The 19051-nt window shown below is 45.3% G+C and overlaps 1 protein-coding gene across 2 annotated transcripts in view; it reads right to left on the bottom strand.

Moving 5' to 3' along the window:
• Window positions 1-14929, bottom strand: part of LAMA3 (laminin subunit alpha 3) — a 241526-nt gene extending 226597 nt beyond the window's left edge. For both annotated transcript variants that reach the window (XM_089895011.1, XM_022586836.3), the window contains exon 1: window positions 14550-14929. In XM_089895011.1, coding sequence (XP_089751137.1) covers window positions 14550-14843 — 294 coding nt within the window. In that variant the 5' untranslated portion in view covers window positions 14844-14929. The remainder of the gene's footprint in view (window positions 1-14549) is intronic.
• Window positions 14930-19051: the final 4122 nt, after the last annotated feature.

Here is a 19051-nt window from a genome sequence, read left to right as displayed (position 1 = left end):
CAGGCAACAAACGCGCATTGACCATGTACTCTGTATCAGAAGCTATTCCAGACAGAGATGAGAATATTGAAAGATAAACAAGACAAGGGACTCACGCTCTGAATTGTGTCAAAGCTACTATTAGCCTAGTCGTGTGGAAAACAGCAAATGTAATAGAAGGGGCTAGAAGGAAAGGGGACAAAATTGTTCAAATAAACAACAAAAGAGAGTAGAGATCCAAGGCTGGAGGTCCCCAGAGGACAAGCTAGTGTTTGCCCAGAAGCCCACGGAGTGACCTACCCTCATTTAGAAAGATGGGGAAAAAAAACAGTCTGTCCTAGTTGCTCACATTTTTGATGATTCTCCTTAACCAAAAGCCTCTCATATATAATACTGTGCAACTGAATTCACAGCATAAACACTGTCTTGTTCTAAGAAACTAGAGGTTGATTACAGCACCACTCCCTAACACGACTTCTTTTATTGTCTGAACAGTCATTCGTTTATTCAGCTTTTCCAAATCGCCACCAGTGTGTGGAGCACTGTGTTGGATGCTGGGGTAAAAACAAAGGAACAAACGCTAAGAGCTGGACCTGGCCCCGGAAGAAATTCAGTGGGATGGAAGAGAAGTAACTCAAACACAACATGTCACCAGCAGGGGCTGGGATCAAGCGAGCGTGTGGGGCGTGGGAGCCCAGGAGAGACATGCCAAGCCTTCCCTGACGAATCTTCACCACATTCTCAGATGCGTATCAAATCAGGACCTAAAGACCCAGAAGTGAAGGCTCACGGAGGTGAAGGGCCTCACCTCAAACCACACAGCCGGGATGTGCAGGAACCAGGGCCCGTGTGTGGGTCTGGCCACAGTCCTTACAGCTCAGAACGCTTTCCATCCTGGCCTGGCTGCTCTGGAAGCTGCATCAAAGAGCCCTGTCTTAGATTTGGATGGAGTGAGGCCACACTGCAATAGCAATTATGTGATTTTCCAAACACCTGCCCACGACCAGATGTGTGGGAAGAGATCCAGCTGAGGAGAGAACCCGATCTGACAGAAGCTTAGCTGCACCCGTGCCCTGCGGCAGGCACAGAAAACACGGCAAGATCTAACCACGCTCACCCATCGACAGCCCTGTTTCATGATCACCACGTTTGCGCTACCGCGAACCCTCCTCCTCACCATCACTCACCGAGGCTCCTGAGGTTATGTGCCTTAAAGGCACTGTCTCAAGTGGCCAGACCCAAGCCAGCTGGAGCCCTGATGTGGAGAACATTCTGGAGTGTGCCCATTCCAAACTTGGGATTGCTCCTTTACCAAAACCTTGTTCAGAACGTTCTCCATTCTGAGAGACACAAAGCACATGGGCGTGGTCACCTACAGCTAAGACAAGCATCTTGTAAATGTCCTGAGCACCTAAACGTCTGCACAGAGTGGGGTGAAGGGCGATCACACAGCCCAGGAGAGCGCCCAGCTCTGCGGCCCACACACAGCTTTCGCCCCACCAGAAGGGGGCGCTTTGCCCTCTAGTGTGCCGGGTTCCTGGAGCAAGGGATTTGAGAGACCAAACAAGGGGCTCCAGGTTGGTTCCAGGTACGTATATTTTAATTTATTTATTTTTTATCTCTTTATTTTTGGCTGTGTTGGGTCTTCGTTGCTGCGTGCGGGCTTTCTCTAGTTGTGGCGAGCGGGGGCTGCTTTTCTTTGTGGTGCGCAGTCTTCTCGTTGCAGTGGCTTCTCTTGTTGCAGAGCATGGGCTCTAGGCGTGTGGGCTTCGGTAGTTGCAGCATGTGGGCTCAGTAGCTGTGGCTGGCGGGCTTTAGAGCGCAGGCTCAGTAGCTGTGGCACACGGGCTTAGTCGCTCAACAGCATGTAGGATCTTCCCGGACCAGGGCTCGAACCCGTGTCCCCTGCATTGACTGGCGGATTCTTAACCACTGTGCCACCAGGGAAGCCCAGGTATGTATTTTTTAAGGCAGATAAGCAAACACCTGCAAAATGTATACCTATTACTCAAAAACTGTCCACTCAGGCTAAATTACAGAGGGTTTTTCTTTTAATTTGTTTCAAAGAGATGCATTTTGGAGTAGAATGATGGAGGTCTAAATCCTGCCTCTACCAGTCACAGCTTCAAAATGTTAGTCAAATTATTTAGTCTCGGGCTTCCCTGGTGGCTTTAGAGCTTCATCCCAAAGCCTAGATTTACAAAAGCAGCTCTGCCTTGACAGTTTATTCATCCAACCGTCAACTATTGACCTGGTAAGGGCCAGATACTGTCCTCAGGAGAGAGTCTGACCTTGACCTGAGGCATTCCTCAAACCAAATATTTCCCTCTCAATTCCATTTCAGTTATTAATCTCCTTATGAAATAACTACCTGCATCGGCAGGCGGACTCCCAACCACTGCGCCACCAGGGAAGCCCTACTACACTCTTTACCACTTTATTTTCTCATTGTCCTAATGCCCTCAACTCTTTCATTCATCCTTTTAAAATTTTATCAGTCACCTAAATTCTTTTGAGAACCAGAAAGGGAATACATACATACAAAAATAAAACGAAGTATTTATAAATTCTGGAAAGTGGCCTCACTCAGAGATAACATTCAAACCATATACAAACTAGGGCAGCGTGGCTTTCTGAGTTCCTAGAAACACCAAACATGTTCCCACCTCAGGGCCCTTGCACCTGATGGTCCTCTGCTGGGAACACATTTTCCCAGCCTTTCCTTGGGGCTGACTTCCTCTCAACCCTCAGCTTTCTGTACCAATAACACTCCTTAGAAAAGCTTCTCCATCTACTTGACCTATAGAAGCTTTCCTCTTTAATCTCAATCGCAAAATCCCATTTATTCTCTCCAAGACACAATAACAATCTATAATTATCATATTAGTTTGCTCACTGGTTACAGTCTCCCCATAGAAGGTTAGGTGCTTATAAGCAGGGACCTTTTTTCTGCCTTGTTAGGAATTGTACTCCCAGCCCATCATATCCCTGTCCTCTGTGCCTGGCACAGAGATGTCAATAAATATTTGTTAAATATAGTAGTGGATGAATATTGCACACAAGTATGTGTACATGCATGCTTCCAGGCGGCAGTTCCTTCCTTAGGTGATAAAAAGCTACAATAGGGATCGTCCACAAAAGACAGCTCTGGGTGAGCTGCCAGGTGTTAGGTGGTCAAGGAGGACAAGGGGCTAATTTGAAAGCAGCAATCAAGACCATTCACTTCCTGTGCCTGACTGTGCAGGCAAAGGGCAAAGGAGAAAGGTGCCAGCTCCCCAGGGTTCCATTTCCCCCATGGAAGGGCACCAGGCAAGGGTCAGATGACAGGAGAATGAGCACACTGCCCAGGAACCCCAAACAAAAGGCTCCTGCCTTCTTATGCACCCAGGGAGTTGGGAGGGGGATGCAGAGAGGAGTAGAACAGTACCAAGTCCGAGTGGGGGAAAGGGCCTCACCCATAGCACCCCGACAGCACCCCAAAAAGGAGTCTCAATGGAGGCCTCTGAACAGAGGCTCTAGGGCGGAGAATTTAGATAAGTATATGAGCATGGCTGGTCCACGGGGGCCTGACTCCTTGACTGCAGCTCCCTCCAGAAAACTGCAAGGCACTGGTGTGGGGAGGGCAGCTGCCCATGCCAGGCCCCGGCTAGGCCCCAATTAAAGCCTTTGGATTGCCTATGATGCAACCTAAAATCACACAGACGATTCTGACCTGGAGACAGCCTTCTCGCCCTCCTCTCTGAAAATCCTTTCAGTGGTGCAGTGCACTGGAGGCAGTCCTTCTCCACAGCTGAACTCAATCCTTCGCTCTGCAAAGCTACACCACCCTTTGTATTTTGTCTTCAGTGAAGATGGAGAACCATTGGTTACAAACATCCCTATCATGATTGTGAAGGCCCTTGGCCTCATCTTCCTTGTGGTTAATCAAGCAGATTTACTCTTTCAGCTATGGTCTTCCTAAGCTCCAGTGACAGTTGCTATCTATTACAGCTAGGGAAAAACCACACTCCAGAATCAAGGCAAGCAACGGATCAAAGAAAAAGGCGGCTGCATGTAACACCAAGTATGTGAGGGGTATGAAGTGTTACTTCAAAACCAGCATGGTGCTCAGAGAAAGGGAATGAAAACTTTATCAGGTCCTGGTATTTCTATTAGAAAAAGTGCCTTCAAGGTATATTTTTATTTAAATAAAAGTCTACTATTTGACCTAAAAGATAATGAAATAAAACAAGAGGAAAAAAAAAAATCAACTAGTTTGTGGCAATCTTACTAAAAGATTTTCCTGAAGAGGTCTCCCAGCAACTTCTGCTACTTCTTCTGGTACATTAAAAACATTCGAAATTCAATGTCACATTAAAGATACATTAAGTGATCAGCTGTCACAATGAAATAGGAACATCACTTAGAAACAGATAAGACATATATGTATATGTATAACTGATTCACTTTGTTATAAAGCAGAAACTAACACACCATTGTAAAGCAATTATACCCCAACAAAGATGTTAAAAAAAAAAAAGCTTCAGTTCCTTTAAAAAAAAAAAGACATATAGGAAAGTTTGAAAGTCTAAAATTTTTGTGTTCTCGTCAAATCACTAGGCAAACTACCTCGCATAGAATCTTTGCCACCAATGTCTTGTGTACACACAAATCCTCAGCCATATTCAGTCTCTGCAGAGCCAATCTCAGGAAACAAGGAGCTGGGCCTTTCATTTCACAATCCCACCCCATCCTTCCCCTGATGCAGCCCCCAGAGCCCTCACTAGTAAAGGAATCACCCAACCACTGGGTTCTGTGCAGCTCACTGTGTCCAGAGCCCCCAGACTCCCACCACCCCACCCGTGTTATTAGGCAATCCTTATTTTATGCCCCACTGATATATTCCTCATATTTAAGGATTACTCTCAATATGGGTGATCCCTAAATATTTGTTCAACCAAGAGCTCTCCTTATTCTGTTCAGGGACTAATTATGAATATCAGATTGCAAAGTCTCAAAAGCAGAGACCGTAGGACCACCCAAGAGCTTCATGTAGTCCCCCATCCTCCACCCTCCCATACACAGATAACTCACACGCTGGTCCATTAAACACTGCTGACTGACCGAGAGGTTGGTGACCTGGCTTAAAGCTGAAGCTACTGCTAGGGACTGAATATCTGTGTCCCTCCCCCAGATTCATATGTTAAGACCTAACCCACTAGATGATGGTATTAGGATGAGGGTTCCACCTACATGAACGGAATTAGTGCCCTTATAAAAGAGGCCCTGGAGAGATCCCTCACCCCTCCCACCTTGTGAGGACAGTGAAAAAACAGCAATCAGCGAACAGGAAGTGGGTCCTCAGGAGACACTGAATCTGCCCACACCTTGACCTTGGATTTCCCAGCCTCCAGAACTGTGAGAAATAAATTTCTGTTGTTTATAAGCTATCAATCTATTTTTTTGTTACGGCAGCCCAAACGGACTAAGCTGAGCTGCCGTAACAAAGTACCACAAACTGGGTGGCTTAGAACAACAGAAAGTTATTGTCTCACAGTTCTGGAAGCTGAAAGTCTGAAATCAAGGCATTGGCAGGGCCCCTTTCCCTCTGAAACCTGTAGAGGAAGGATCCTTCCTTGCCTCTTCCAGCTTCTGGCGGTCCAGTCCTAGTCATTGGTCTCTGCCACTACATTAGGCATTACTTTGAAATTCAACACACCAGGGCCACAACTGTCTTCCAGAGGCAGGTTGTTGAGAGTCAGGTATTCTTTCTGTCAAACAGCACTTCCATCAAGGTGTTGCTCTAGTAGGAAAGGTCTATGATGGTGTTGCCCTTTGCACATTTCTCCAAAAAGCATCTATGAAGTGTCTGTGATAAGCTGCCGCAGGGAAGACAAACAGCAGGAAAATGTGGCCTCACACTCAGGAAGCTCATGAATTAATAAGGATACAGACATGAAAATCAATGGCTCCAAGGCCATGAATGGAGTTAGGGAGGTGGCACAGTTTGGCTGGAACTCGGAGGGAAGAGGAGTTGGCTCGGCAGCGGCAGCATAGCACTGCATAGCACAACTCTGCAGCCAGGGTACCTGGCTTTTCCACATACTAGCTGTGTGACCTTGAACAAATCACTTAACCTCTCTGTGCTTCAGTTTCCTCATTTGTACATTGAGTGTGCTAAGAGTACCTCCTTTATAAATTGTTGTGAGGATGAAGAAGTTTGTGAAAGGGGCTTCAGAACAGTGCCAGGTACCGGTTAAGTGTTAAATTAATACTCCACATTAAATAGGGGAGCTATTGAACCAAAAAAAGAAAAAAACAACAGGGGAGCAAGTCTCCTGGTTACTAGGCTATTCTCCCTATTCCCCATTCTGCCCGCCCCCCCTTAATTTGGTATCACTCCTGTACACAGTATATAGTGCAACTTGAAAGTAATGGAGAATTACATCATACCCCACAGTTAAGATATGCATAGATAATCTAATTAAAACCTATATTTCTCTCAAGCTAATATTCATTTATTACTTCCACATGTATTTTCTAAACATCTAGGATGGGAAAACCAAGAGAATACAATATGCTTATGATATTGAGAAACGGGCAGGACACATGGGACTCAATGAGTTGGCTCTCCCCAGGGCAGGTTCCACCCTGTTGGCAGGAGGGATCTAATCAAGGATCTGCTAGCTCATGCAAACAGCTCTTTTTTGAGAAGCAGAAAAAGGCTCCCTGCCTCCGAGCAGATACAGCCTTGCCCGGGCTGGATTTTCAGCCCCCTTGGCCAAGAGCCCATGTATACAGCACAACACAGGCAGTTCTATTGACTAAGACCACTGAGGTACCATTTAATAAATCTTTTCCTCACTAGGCAAATGGTTCCACAATGTTGAGCAAAAGTTAACACAGGTTTCGTGAAAGCCTAAATCACAACGGGAAATAAATTTATGATCTGGAAGAATGTATTAGTGTTACCAAAATTCACCTTAAAAAATTAATACCTCCCCCAAAATGTTAGTTTAGCTGATAAAAGTGTGTGTATATATGATGTGGGTGTATATAGGAATTAGTAGATATACATATAACTCCTAGCTCTGTCCCCTGAAAGGGTCTAGAAGCAATGACACACCAGTAACAATGAGCACACCTCATATCCAGACTTGGTTTCTACACACCACACTCAATTTAAAAAAAAAAAAAAAAACAGAGATTTTTGGAAAAGTAGTTAGTTCCAACGCTGGAGCAAAGAAAATTAAAAGTGACCCTGGAACATCTTGTGTTACCAGAAAGTACATAAATAAATGAAGTCCCTACATAAATAATATCTGAACTAGTTATTAATGCATTGCCAAAACAATTCAACATTGCTGTTCTATAGAAGGCTATAAATGTCTTTATGCCTGTGGATTATTCAGCATGCCAAATGTGTTCAGTGTATAATGCACTGTACACGTCATCATTAAAAGAACTTTTCACTCAAAAATTTAAAATGACTATTGTGATAAATCATTTTTGTAGCTTACCACTTCAGAAGTCTTAAAAAGAATTTTTTCTCTCCATGAAAAAACACATTTATTGAGCACTAACTATGTGCCAAGAAAAATACTAAGTGCTTTTATGTGAGATACACAGGTTTATTAATCCTGTTTTATATATAAGAAAAGTAAGATTTTGCAGTTTTCCAAGGTCAGAGAGCTGGTAGAGTTAGAATTCAAACTCAGGTCTACATGATTGTAGAGCCAGAGTTCTTCATCTCTAAGTGAGAGTAGTTTGATAATATCTACAGTGAGATGATGTTGTATTTTCCCTCACAGGAGTTTCCCTGGTCATTTAAGAAAACTGGGCCATAAAAAGGCTAGTCATCTACAGAAAGATCCACACTGAGACACATTATAAACAAACTGTCAAAAGACAAAGAGAAAATCTTGAAAGCAACATGAGAGAAGCAATTTATCACATATAAGGGATCCTCAATAAGATTAACACCCTATTTTTCACTGGAAACCATGGAAGCCAGATGGCAGTGAGACAATAAAGTGCTGAAAGAAAAAAACTGTCAGTCAAGAATTCTATACCTGGTAAAGTTATTCTTCAAAAATGAAGGAGAAATTAAGACATTCCCAAAGAAAAGCTGAAGGAGTTTGTTGCTAGTAGACCTGCCCTACAAGAAATGTTAAAGGGAGTCCTTCAAACTGAAATAAAGGACATTAGACAGTAACTCAAAGCCATACAAAGAAATACAGAACACCAGTACAAATAACTACAGAGGTAAATTAAAAAGCCAGCATTATTGTATTTTTGGTTTGTAACTTTTTTTCTTATATGATTTAAAACACAAATGCATAGAACAATAATTATGTTTTTATCCCAAGGGGCAACAATGTGTAAAGATGTAATTTGTGACAATAACATCATAAAAGGGGAGACAGACCTATATAGGAGCAGAGTTTTAGATGCTATTGAAATTAAGTTGATGTCAAATCAAATTGGATTGTTATAAATTTAGGATGTTAATTGTAATCCTCAGAGTAAGCACTAAGAAAATTACTTTTAAAAATTTACAGGGGGGGCTTCCCTGGTGGCGCAGTGGTTGAGAGTCCGCCTGCCGATGCAGGGGACGCGGGTTCATGCCCCGGTCCGGGAAGATCCCACATGCCGCGGAGCGGCTGGGTCCGTGAGCCATGGCAGCTGAGCCTGCGCATCCGGAGCCTGTGCTCCGCAACAGGAGAGGCCACAGCAGTGAGAGGCCTGCGTGCCACAAAAAAAAAAAAAAAAAATTTACAGGGGATTTCCCTGGCGGTCCAGTGGTTAAGACTCCAGCTTCCACTGCAGGGGGCACAGGTTCAATCTCTGGTCAGGGAACCAAGATCCCGCATGCCGCATGGCACAGCCAAAATATAAATTAAAAAAAAATAAACTAACAGAACAGGAAATGAGGAGGAAATCAAAATGACACATTAGAAAATTTAATTAAACACAAAAGAAAACAGTAATAGAGGAACTGAGGAACCAAAAAATATATAATGCATATATATATGACATATATAAGACATTTGTCTTATATATAAGACAAATAGCAAAATGGCAGAAATAAGTCCTTCATTATCAATAATCACTTTAAATGTAAATGGATTAGACTTAGTTAAAAGCAGAGACTGGCAGAATGGATTTATATATATATATGTGTGTGTTCTAAAACTAGACTCTAGTAATAGCTGCACAACTCTATGAACTTTCTAAAAATTATTGAATTCACACTTAAAATGGTTGCATGTTATGGTATTTAAATTATGCCTCGGGGCTTCCCTGGTGGTGCAGTGGTTAAGAATCTGCCTGCCAATGCAGGGGACATGGGTTCAAGCTCTGGTCCGGGAAGATCCCACATGCCACAGAGCAACTAAGCCTGTGCACCAAAACTACTGAGCCTGCACTCCAGAGCCCCCGAGCCACAACTACTGAGCCCTCGTGCCAAAACTACTGAAGCCCACATGCCTAGAGCCCGTGCTCTGCAACAAGAGAAGCCACCGCAATGAGAAGCCCGTGCACCACAACCAAGAGTAGCCCCCACTTGCCACAACTGGAGAAAACCCACGCGCAGCAACGAAGACCCAATGCAGCCAAAAATAAATAAATGAATTTATTTAAAAAAAAGAAGCATTTGTCCTTCAACTGCTGGCTGTAATCATTTGAAGTTTTGAAATAACTCTATTAATAATTGTTACAAATATATCAATGGACACAGTAAATGTTTTAGATTTCCCCAAAATTTTCACATCTGTATCACAAAGGAAAAGGCCCTTGTTGAAGTTAACAAATGGCTCTCTTTCACAATAGTTCTGTAAACAGAGCCTTAGTGAAGTTGAGTTTCCTTTATGGCTATTACTGCAAGTTACACAAACACACAACTGGGACTGCTTTGTGGCAAGCATGCTCGCTCTTAGCCATAACTCAGGTGAGTGTACTTCTCTATCAATATCATTTAGGTTAAATACAAACTCTTATGCATAAATCAAAGTGCACTGAAAGAACTTATAAAAATATGTTGAACTGTCGATGTACAAAATCAAGATCATATGTTTGCTGGGACTTCCCTGGCGGTCGAGTGGTAACTCTGCACTTCCACTGCAGGGGGCGCGGGTTTGATCCCTGGTCAGGGAACTAAGATCCCACAAGCGGCACAGCGTGGCCAGAAAAAAGAAAAAAAAAAGATCATATGTTTGGTAAATATGTGCAGGTCATTTCTTGTGAGCATAGTGTTTATGTCAAGCTAAACCAAACCCAAGGTTATATTTTCAACACAGCCTTCCACTTCCATTTTATCATCACCTCTATCAGATGTCAGTAAATTCAGTCCTCCCTTGGTATTTGTGAAGGACTGGTTCCAGGAACCCTACAGATACCAAAATATGCAGATGCTCGAGTCCCCTGTATAAAATGACATCATAGTATTTGCATATAACGTACGTACATTCTCCCACGTACTTTAAACCATCTCCAGATTACCTATAATACCTAATACAATGTAAATGCTATGTAAATAGTTGCCAGTAAAGGGCGAATTTAAGTTTTGCTTTGGGGAACTTTCTGGATTTTTTTTCTCCCGAGTATTTTTGACCCACAGTTGGTTAAATCTGTGGATGCGAAACCCAAGGATACTGAGGGCCGACTGTAATAATGTCTTTACACCCCATAGGTAAGTAAACATTTAAAGTTAAAGTGCAAATTGTGACATATTTCGGTTATAATTACTTTTCATCAGGATAGAACTAATTTGCATACTTTTCTTGTTTCCTCTTTATATTAACTTCAACTGTACCTTCACTCCACCATCCTTTCATTCAATATTTTCCAAGCACCTATTCTGTTCCAGGCTTTTGTGCTCAGCACTGGAGAGATAGCCGTGAACCAGACAGATAGGATCCCTGAATCACAGAGCTCTCAAACACCAGAAACTTAATGTCTGAGCAGTAGCAGGTATATAAAATCTTATTTAATGAATCTTAAGTCCAGAGAAACCACAGCAAACATTTTTCACCCAACAAACAAAATGCAGACTTTTTAAATGCTCTGCCTGTTGACACACGCTACCGTTCAAGTATCAGCATTGTTATTATAGAATCAGGACCATAAACCCTGGGTTTTTTTCTAAGATGTGACTTTTATCCATTTTTTTACATTTCTTGCATCCTTTTGGCCTGAAATTCTAAACTCTGGCTGGTTCCCAAAGATCTATTTTTAGAAAGTTCAAAGAAGTAGAACTTTTTTTGTTAACTCTTCTCCATTCCCCATCTTGAGCTGTACATGAGCAGATTCAAAATGATCATCACTCAGGTACAGCCACATGATTAACCATAAGCTCTCTTCCTTTCCTCCACCTGTCTCCCACCACACCCACTTTTCTGAAAGGCAGGTCTGCACCAGCTGCTGCCAACACTGGGCTAGAACAAGTGTCTAACAGCCCAGCTTCTGGAATTTGCCTTCTCCTTCTTGTCTCCAACATGCTTCTCTCCTCATTACATGAGAACCTCTCACATCAGCAATCAGTGCACCTGCTCAGGCCCTCAACTGTGAACGCAGAAAGCACTTTTGTTCATCCCCAGTTTTTACAGAAAGAATAAGACAAAACACCAGATAGCATCCTTTTCCTGCGGGCTACACCTTGGCCTAGAAATGCAGTCTGTTGAGTGAGTTCAGAAAGGCACTTCCTACTCTATCTAGGCCTGTGGACCCAGGTTTAAGCACCTGTTCTGGAAACTCAATTGGAACAAGAAACGTGACTTTTCTGGACTTCCCAAAACAGTAGTGCCAACTTATGACACTTAATAAAAATTCCAGCTGAGGAGAATAAGAGTTGGCCCATTTCTAGGCAAATCTGGGGAGAAGAGACGGCTGAAAATTACCTCGATGACTTCCCTCTCCTTACATTTACTCTCCCCACAATTAGAACAATTTTCTCCAAAGTTGGGTGTGCCAGGCAATCTAGTGGGGTGCAAGAAGGGAATATTAAAACTGTTTATTTTACTTAAAGTGAAGAAATTCAATTTTTCTAATACTTAATATACAGATTGCCTAAAGGCCTTCATCCAGTCCACAAGTTAGGAGGTCACAAGAGTCCTGAGTGTCTGTTCAAGGGGAGAGGAGAGGTTTCACCAGGCTATCAGCTGACCAGGACACACGAAGCGTAAGTGCACCTGGCAAAGTGGACATGTGGATTCTATTCTCCTAAATAGCAGAACAGTTAAAACCTTGTACTGAACTAGGGAGTGATTATGAAATACTTTTGACTACACAGGCTCACTGGTTTTCGCATGGAAAAGTACTTAAAAGACTTCTTAAATTTAAAGATGAGTTATACATTTTTTTTTCACAAAAATTCCAAATAGGCTGACTTTTGCTGGGATGACAAGTGACTACCAGTAATATACTACCTGATAGATATTTACAAAATAATGGTAGTACTTTGTTCCATCAAAGAAAAGGTGTTGTTTTAAAAATGTGTGAAAAAGGACTTCCCTAGTGGCGCAGTGGTTGAGAGTCCGCCTGCCGATGCAGGGGACACGGGTTCGTGCCCCGGTCTGGGAAGATCCCACATGCCACGGAGCGGCTGGGCCCGCGAGCCATGGCCGCTGAGCCTGCGCGTCCGGAGCCTGTGCTCCGCAACGGGAGAGGCCACAACAGTGAGAGGCCAGTGTACCGCAAAAAAAAAAAAAACTTTTAGAATAATTGGAGGATGGAGCAGAAGTATGAGTACCACAATTTAGGAAATTCTCACAGGGTCCCACTCCTAGAAAGGCCCCTCACTTAGTTTAATGCTCTGCTATCCCCACATCTTGAAATTCATAATTTTTGAACAAGCAGCTCCATTTCATTTTGCAATAGACAGTAAATTATGCAGCTGGCTCTGGAACTCAGGAGTCAATGCAGTTCTTTCATTTGAATTTACATATTTTTGAGGTATTTTTTCAGTGATGACAACTACTAAATTCCAGTATTAATGTAAAACTAACTATGAATGGCTATATCATATGTGCTAAACTACACTTGTCAAAAATAATTATATATATGATTAACATTTGAATATTTGTTTATAACTGGTTATACAAAGTCACAAAACATTTAAAGAGAGCAAAATTATTTGGGGCTCTTTTTTTTTTTTTTAAGGGAGGTTGCAATTTTTAATTTATTTATTTATGGCTGTGTTGGGTCTTCGTTTCTGTGCGAGGGCTTTCTCTAGTTGTGGCAAGTGGGGGCCACTCTTCATCGCGGTGCGCGGGCCTCTCACCATCGCGGCCTCTCTTGTTGTGGAGCACAGGCTCCAGACGCGCAGGCTCAGTAATTGTGGCTCACGGGCCCAGTTGCTCCGCGGCACGTGGGATCTTCCCAGACCAGGGCTCGAACCCATGTCCCCTGCATTGGCAGGCAGATTCTCAACCACTGCACCACCAGGGAAGCCCTATTTGGGGCTCTTAATAAAGAAAAAAGCATTTTCATCATTATTCTTTTTATTTCTATTTTTGTATATTTTATAGTACACACAAATTAATAAAGTCATACATGCATGTAATTTATAAATAAATTAGCATCTATCGCATAAGAATATACTGCATGTTCAACAACCTGTCATTTATGGGAGTGCTTAGTCAAAAGACTTTCTAAAAGACTGACCTAGACTCGGAATGATAATCTTTCGCTTTGGGAGCCCAAACTCCAAAATTACTCCCTCTTCTGGCAACAATTTCCTCAGCAATACTTCCCGGGAGAGGGAGGGAGGCAACGACGTCTTAGTGTAAAGAGGATTTGGAGTCAGGACTGGGTTCAAATCCAGATGTCCTCCATGATGACGTAGGCACATTTCTTAACCTGGTCACCTGATCCAGTGCCCAGCGCTGTTGTGAGGCTCGTGTGTAAGGACCTGGCACATTTCCAGATGCTGATGAAGCATCAGCGACACTAGCATTTACACAGGTGTTCGCAGTAGGAGTCTGATGGACTCTGAGCACCGTGTCTCTGTCCACTCGCGCCTAATGGCTCTGGATGGTGGCACTTCAGGCTGTGGGGTGAGGTGCGTTTTTCTGGTGAGATGGGAGTGGTACTACTGATACAATCTAAAAGTTCTCTCTTTAAATACACCACGGAATCTAACTGCTACCAGCTTCTCTGCATAAGGTCGGGGAGATGAAGGGCCTCGAAGGAGGGGCGCCGGTGAAGCCCAGCGGGGCTCAAGCCCTGGCCAGGCGCTACCTCGGTGACGGAGGCAGGACAGGACCACAGTTCAATACATCCCGAGAGCGCAGCTTCGGACTTTCCCCTGGGCAAGCCCAAACTTAACCTCAGCCTGCATTCACCTCGGGATGGGCAAAGCATACCCATCCCGGCCCCGAGCGGCGCATCGGCGGAGGCGGTGCTCCCCAGTACCACTCCCGGGGGACACCGCCCCCACCTCCTCCAGGGGTCGCCGACCCGCGCAGGGGTTGGGGGAGCCCTTCCTGGTCGCCTCGGGTCCCGAGAGTGCGGGGAAAAGGCCCGACCCCTTCGCCCAGGGTGGCTGGCCCGCGCGGGGAGGGAGCCCGCCCGGGAGGGACCTGGGACCTTACCTGGATGGTATGGCCGCTGCTCTGGACGGTGGGCCCCCCCACCAACTTGCAGTAGAGCTCGGGCCGGGGTCGCGTGCCGCCGGGCTCCCGCTCCCCGCAGGTGGCGGTGGCCCAAATCCTCGCCGCCTCGGCCAGGTTGAAGTAGGGCGGGTGCAGGCTGCGCCGCGCCGGGGCCGCGGGGTCCCGAGCGGTCGCGCACTCGGCGGGGGGCGGCGGCAGCAGCAGCGGCAGCAGCGGCAGCAGTGGCAGCACTGACCGCGGTGCCCAGCCCCGAGCCCGCCCGGCTGCCGCCATCTCGCCGCGCGCGGTCCTCCTGCCTCGGCGGCCGGCGAAGGGGCTCGGGGACACCGCGTTCTCGGCGGACGATCCTCAGGCTACCAGCTAGCGCGGCCCGAGTGTGGGCGGTGTCGGCGGAGGCGCGCCCGCGCCCCCACGCGCCGGGAGCCCGCGGCGAGGGGGCGGCTCCTCGGGTTTGGAACGTGCTGCGGCCGCAGCTGGCACCCGCCGGATAAGGAACTGACAGCGCCCGGTCTCGGCCCGCAGACGTTGTCTCCGCCAGCGCGCTGCGCGCTGCCAGCTTCGCCGGCTGGGAGAGCAAAAGGCGTGTCTCTGGCTGCCACCCCCGCGGCTGAGGCGGGGACCTGGACCGCCCCACCTCCCCACGGCCGGGGCAGAGATCCGAGAGTCCTCTTCTCCAGAGCCTCACGGTGGATCTCGGACTAGCGGGAAGGAGGCTCGCGGCGAATGGGGTGAGACAGCAGAGGCAACTGCCACTGCCTGCAGAACCTACACCAAAGACACTGTGGTTTCCCAGATGAGTTTCAGTTGTCAAAGGACAAGTCCCGTCAATTCTCAGACCCTGGGCGCCAACGATACCTATGGCACTGCACACGCGTACTGAGTGTGAGATCAAAGGAGCTCTGGGGAACTGGGAGTGGCAGAACGTACACAATTTAAAGACAGCCACTAGTGCAAGTTGTAGTGTGCCCAGAGGTAAAGGTACTTTGGAGGAAATTCTTCAGATGCCCCATCTGCTATATTTTACAGGTGAACAGAGACATCGAGTGTATTACTCGAGCTGTCACGTCGGCCTCTGGGGAAAAGGATGCGAACCCCCCACCTCCCAGGGCTGAGGCTTGGTCTTGCACGCAGGACATCTCACCAAAACGGAGCCCGCAGAGGCCTCTAACAATTAGAGGGGGGTGTCAGTGCTGCAGGCCAGGACGGACACAAGTGCCCCAGAGGAAGAAGGACTAGAGCTTCGAAAGACGGAGAAGGAAAATCGAGGGAGTGTGTGAGAGCACTGCTTGAACAAAGATTGAGATGGGGATTGAAGGGGAACAGTTGAAAGAAGAGAGAACTAACTAGTCATGAACCTACATTGCTTTGCCCTAATAAGAACATTCATATTTTAATAAAGCAACTGAACGAGTGCCCAGCACTACCTGGAATAGTCCTGCAGAGGTGGTATGGTCCTATCTAAACTGATGAAAGAAGATTGCAGAAAAGTGAGAAAGATTTTACATTCTTTTTATAAAGTCCTTCCGGACAAGATCATTTGCAGGAAAACGTTCAACAAACAGCTAAGATTCCAAAATTATTTTATCAATAGGCAGATAAGAAGGCGAAGGGCTTCCCTGGTGGCGCAGTGGTTGAGAGTCCGTCTGCCGATGCAGGGGACATGGGGGTTCGTGCCCCGGTCTGGGAAGATCCCACATGGCGCGGGGCGGCTGGGCCCGTGAGCCATGGCCGCTGAGCCTGCGCGTCCGGAGCCTGTGCTCCGCAACGGGAGAGGCCACAACAGTGAGAGGCCCGCGTACCGCAAAAAAAAAAAAAAAAAAAAGAAGAAGGTAAAGTCTACATTGAAGTAACTGTTCTTGACCCAGCCAGTAACTCCCCACGCTGCCAGGCCTGTTCACTGAGAGGTTCTGGTGTCAGAATCCTCAGCAGCAGAACTGACCATCTGTGGATTCACAGCAACGCTTCTTCCTCATAGAACTTCGCATTTTGCTCCAAAAGGCAAAAATTACGAGCATGACATAAAAACTGCTGTATTGTACATGACAACATTTCTCTTTGGTATGTTTTATTACACTCCCTAGTCAGAAGGTATATAATATCATTGCAATTGAAAAATAACTTTGTGAAGTCAGGGCACAACAGGTGTGTTTGCCCACTGAGAATAGCTTTAAAGACGAACAAATAAAAGGTACATATCTGAAGTTCATATTTGTTAGTAAAGTTCTCTCTGTAAAGGCTATGTATCCAAAACAAACATCCCGGGAGCACCGACCCTCCGTGGTTCTAGATACGGGAAATATGATGGGAATATTGACACTTTGGTTGGGGGAGGGGAGAAAGGCTGCTCTGAAGTTTAAATGAAGAAATGTATGAGCAAGTGCTTTTAAACACTAAGGCAGCAAACAGAAGGCACACTTGTGTTTTTAAGGCAAAATGGGGCTCTTATGTTTTCATGGGGAAAGATGATGCTTGAAGAAATTAAATGACTTGCCCATGTTTTAAGAAAAATAGGAATAATAAGCAGGACCCATAGCTTCCGATTCTCAGTTCATGCTCCTAGGAGGACTCCGGGGGGAAGGGGGGAAGCCACCTGGGTGAGGCCCATGTGAGGTGTGAAGGCTTCAGAAGTGTCCCAAGCACAAGAGGAGCTATTGGTTTACTTAGCTCTAGAGGGGTGGGTGCGACAGACATGCATAGTTGGGTGTAAACAAACCCAAACTAACACAGTGAATTTGGGGTTTGGCTGACCTCTCAATACTTCAGTAGTGATTCATGCATAGCTGTGTCCTTGAGATCTTAAGATAGAAATGCAACTTGCCATGCCATTGTCGCAAAGAATTTCCCTGGAATCAAGAATGTAGACACGCAAGGGTGGTAAGCTCACTGTCTTGCAAGGGCATAGTCAGACTCTATCATGTCCCATTAATACAGTGATGGGCCTAACATTATCCTCATGACTGATGCTTCTTTAGGTGAAAGCATAGATTTTCTCCTTCTCCTTCTTTTCTACCCCCTCCCCAATATGGCAGCTTTTCCTTCTGCCCTCCCAAGTCATCCTAGGAATATGAACTGGGATTATATAAATCCTGGGCCCTGCTTATTATTACTGTTCTTCTTAAAATTGTATTGTTAAAGTACACCTTACCATTGGTTGGTCTCACTTTAGAAACAAGTTGCACTTTTCCTCGTAGAGAAAACAATGACATCGTTCTAAACCAACAGCAGTCTGTGGGTCACCAACAGCAGTGAAAAGAATACAAACAAAACAGAAAAACAGAAGGTGTTACTGCTTCTTGCAATACCACACAAGAGCCTGGCGAGAGCTCCCCCTGAAAACCAGGGGTAACTAAACGATGAGGGAAGTTCTGCTGTCCAACTGGCCAGCTTCACTGCAAACCCAAAGATCAAGAGCATCTTTTGGAACCCAACCATTCTATCATAAAATATAGGAATATAAGGATATATATTAATATCCTTTTATTACTATTCTCCCATGACCTCCTGCTTGGAAAGAATTTCACAAACTGTATTTCTTAAGTATTTTCCATGTTATCAAAGATCTATATAACTGTCAATATAGGCTTTGGCTTATCATGAAGTAATTAGCATGACCACGCTGAGCTTTAATCATTCCAACTCAAAGTGGAGAAAGTGAGCTTCCATCCGCCTGTGTTGCTAAATAAAGGCAGGGTTTCTGCTGGTCATTTTGGAACTGAGAATTGCCCCTAGACCCCTGGGCTTTGGAAAACTCGAATCTAACACCACCCACTTTTATTTATAGATCAGAAGTCAAGGTTAAGGGACTTGACCAAGTCCTCATTACCACAAAATGGTGTCCAGAGCCCAGCCTGTGCCTGCCTGGGATTACAGCACACCTTACCCCCACTGCCTTTTGTGGTGGGCCCCCTGCTCCGGACCCCTAATCTAATGGCTCCTTGTAAAGTAGTGATGCTCCCTTGGCACATGGCCTGGGTCTGATTCATCGTCTCAGCTCAGAAACCCCAGTGTTAACCAAAGTGGAGCAGAAGTCTCAGTATCCAATGTTTCTGCTCACTGCAGGCAGAACCCAGCTTCGGTTGGAACCTTGATACTGGTACGTTGCATTAGGGCACTCTCTGGTAGTTAGCTCCACCAAAGGCCCTGTGAAGCATTCACATTCCAATTACATGAATTTCCTCTCCAGCTCTTGCTACACACACTCCAGTTTGGCCTTTATGTGAAATATGCAGTTGGGCAGAGCAGGTAATTTTATACATTTGTTATTAAGGAGGATTCCTTTTTCCACCCCAAGTGTGTGTTACTACAAGCAGTAGTGCTAGGATAAAAGAAAGGCTAAACCTAGGTAACAGTACCTTTTCTTTACAATGAAATGTTTTCCTATCAGCCCAGAGCTAACCCTGAAAGGTAAGTGGGCCATTATTCTCATTATTATTATTCTCATTCTGTGGATGAGTGAAAATAAGGTAGTGAGTAATTAAATC

This window comes from Delphinapterus leucas, chromosome 14 (assembly GCF_059928025.1).
Source record: "Delphinapterus leucas isolate spDelLeu-1000000601 "Yukka" chromosome 14, BTC_Dleu_Yukka2, whole genome shotgun sequence".
NCBI lineage: Eukaryota > Metazoa > Chordata > Mammalia > Artiodactyla > Monodontidae > Delphinapterus > Delphinapterus leucas.
Note: the sequence above shows the minus strand (reverse complement) of the source record. Positions and strands in the feature narration are given on the sequence as shown.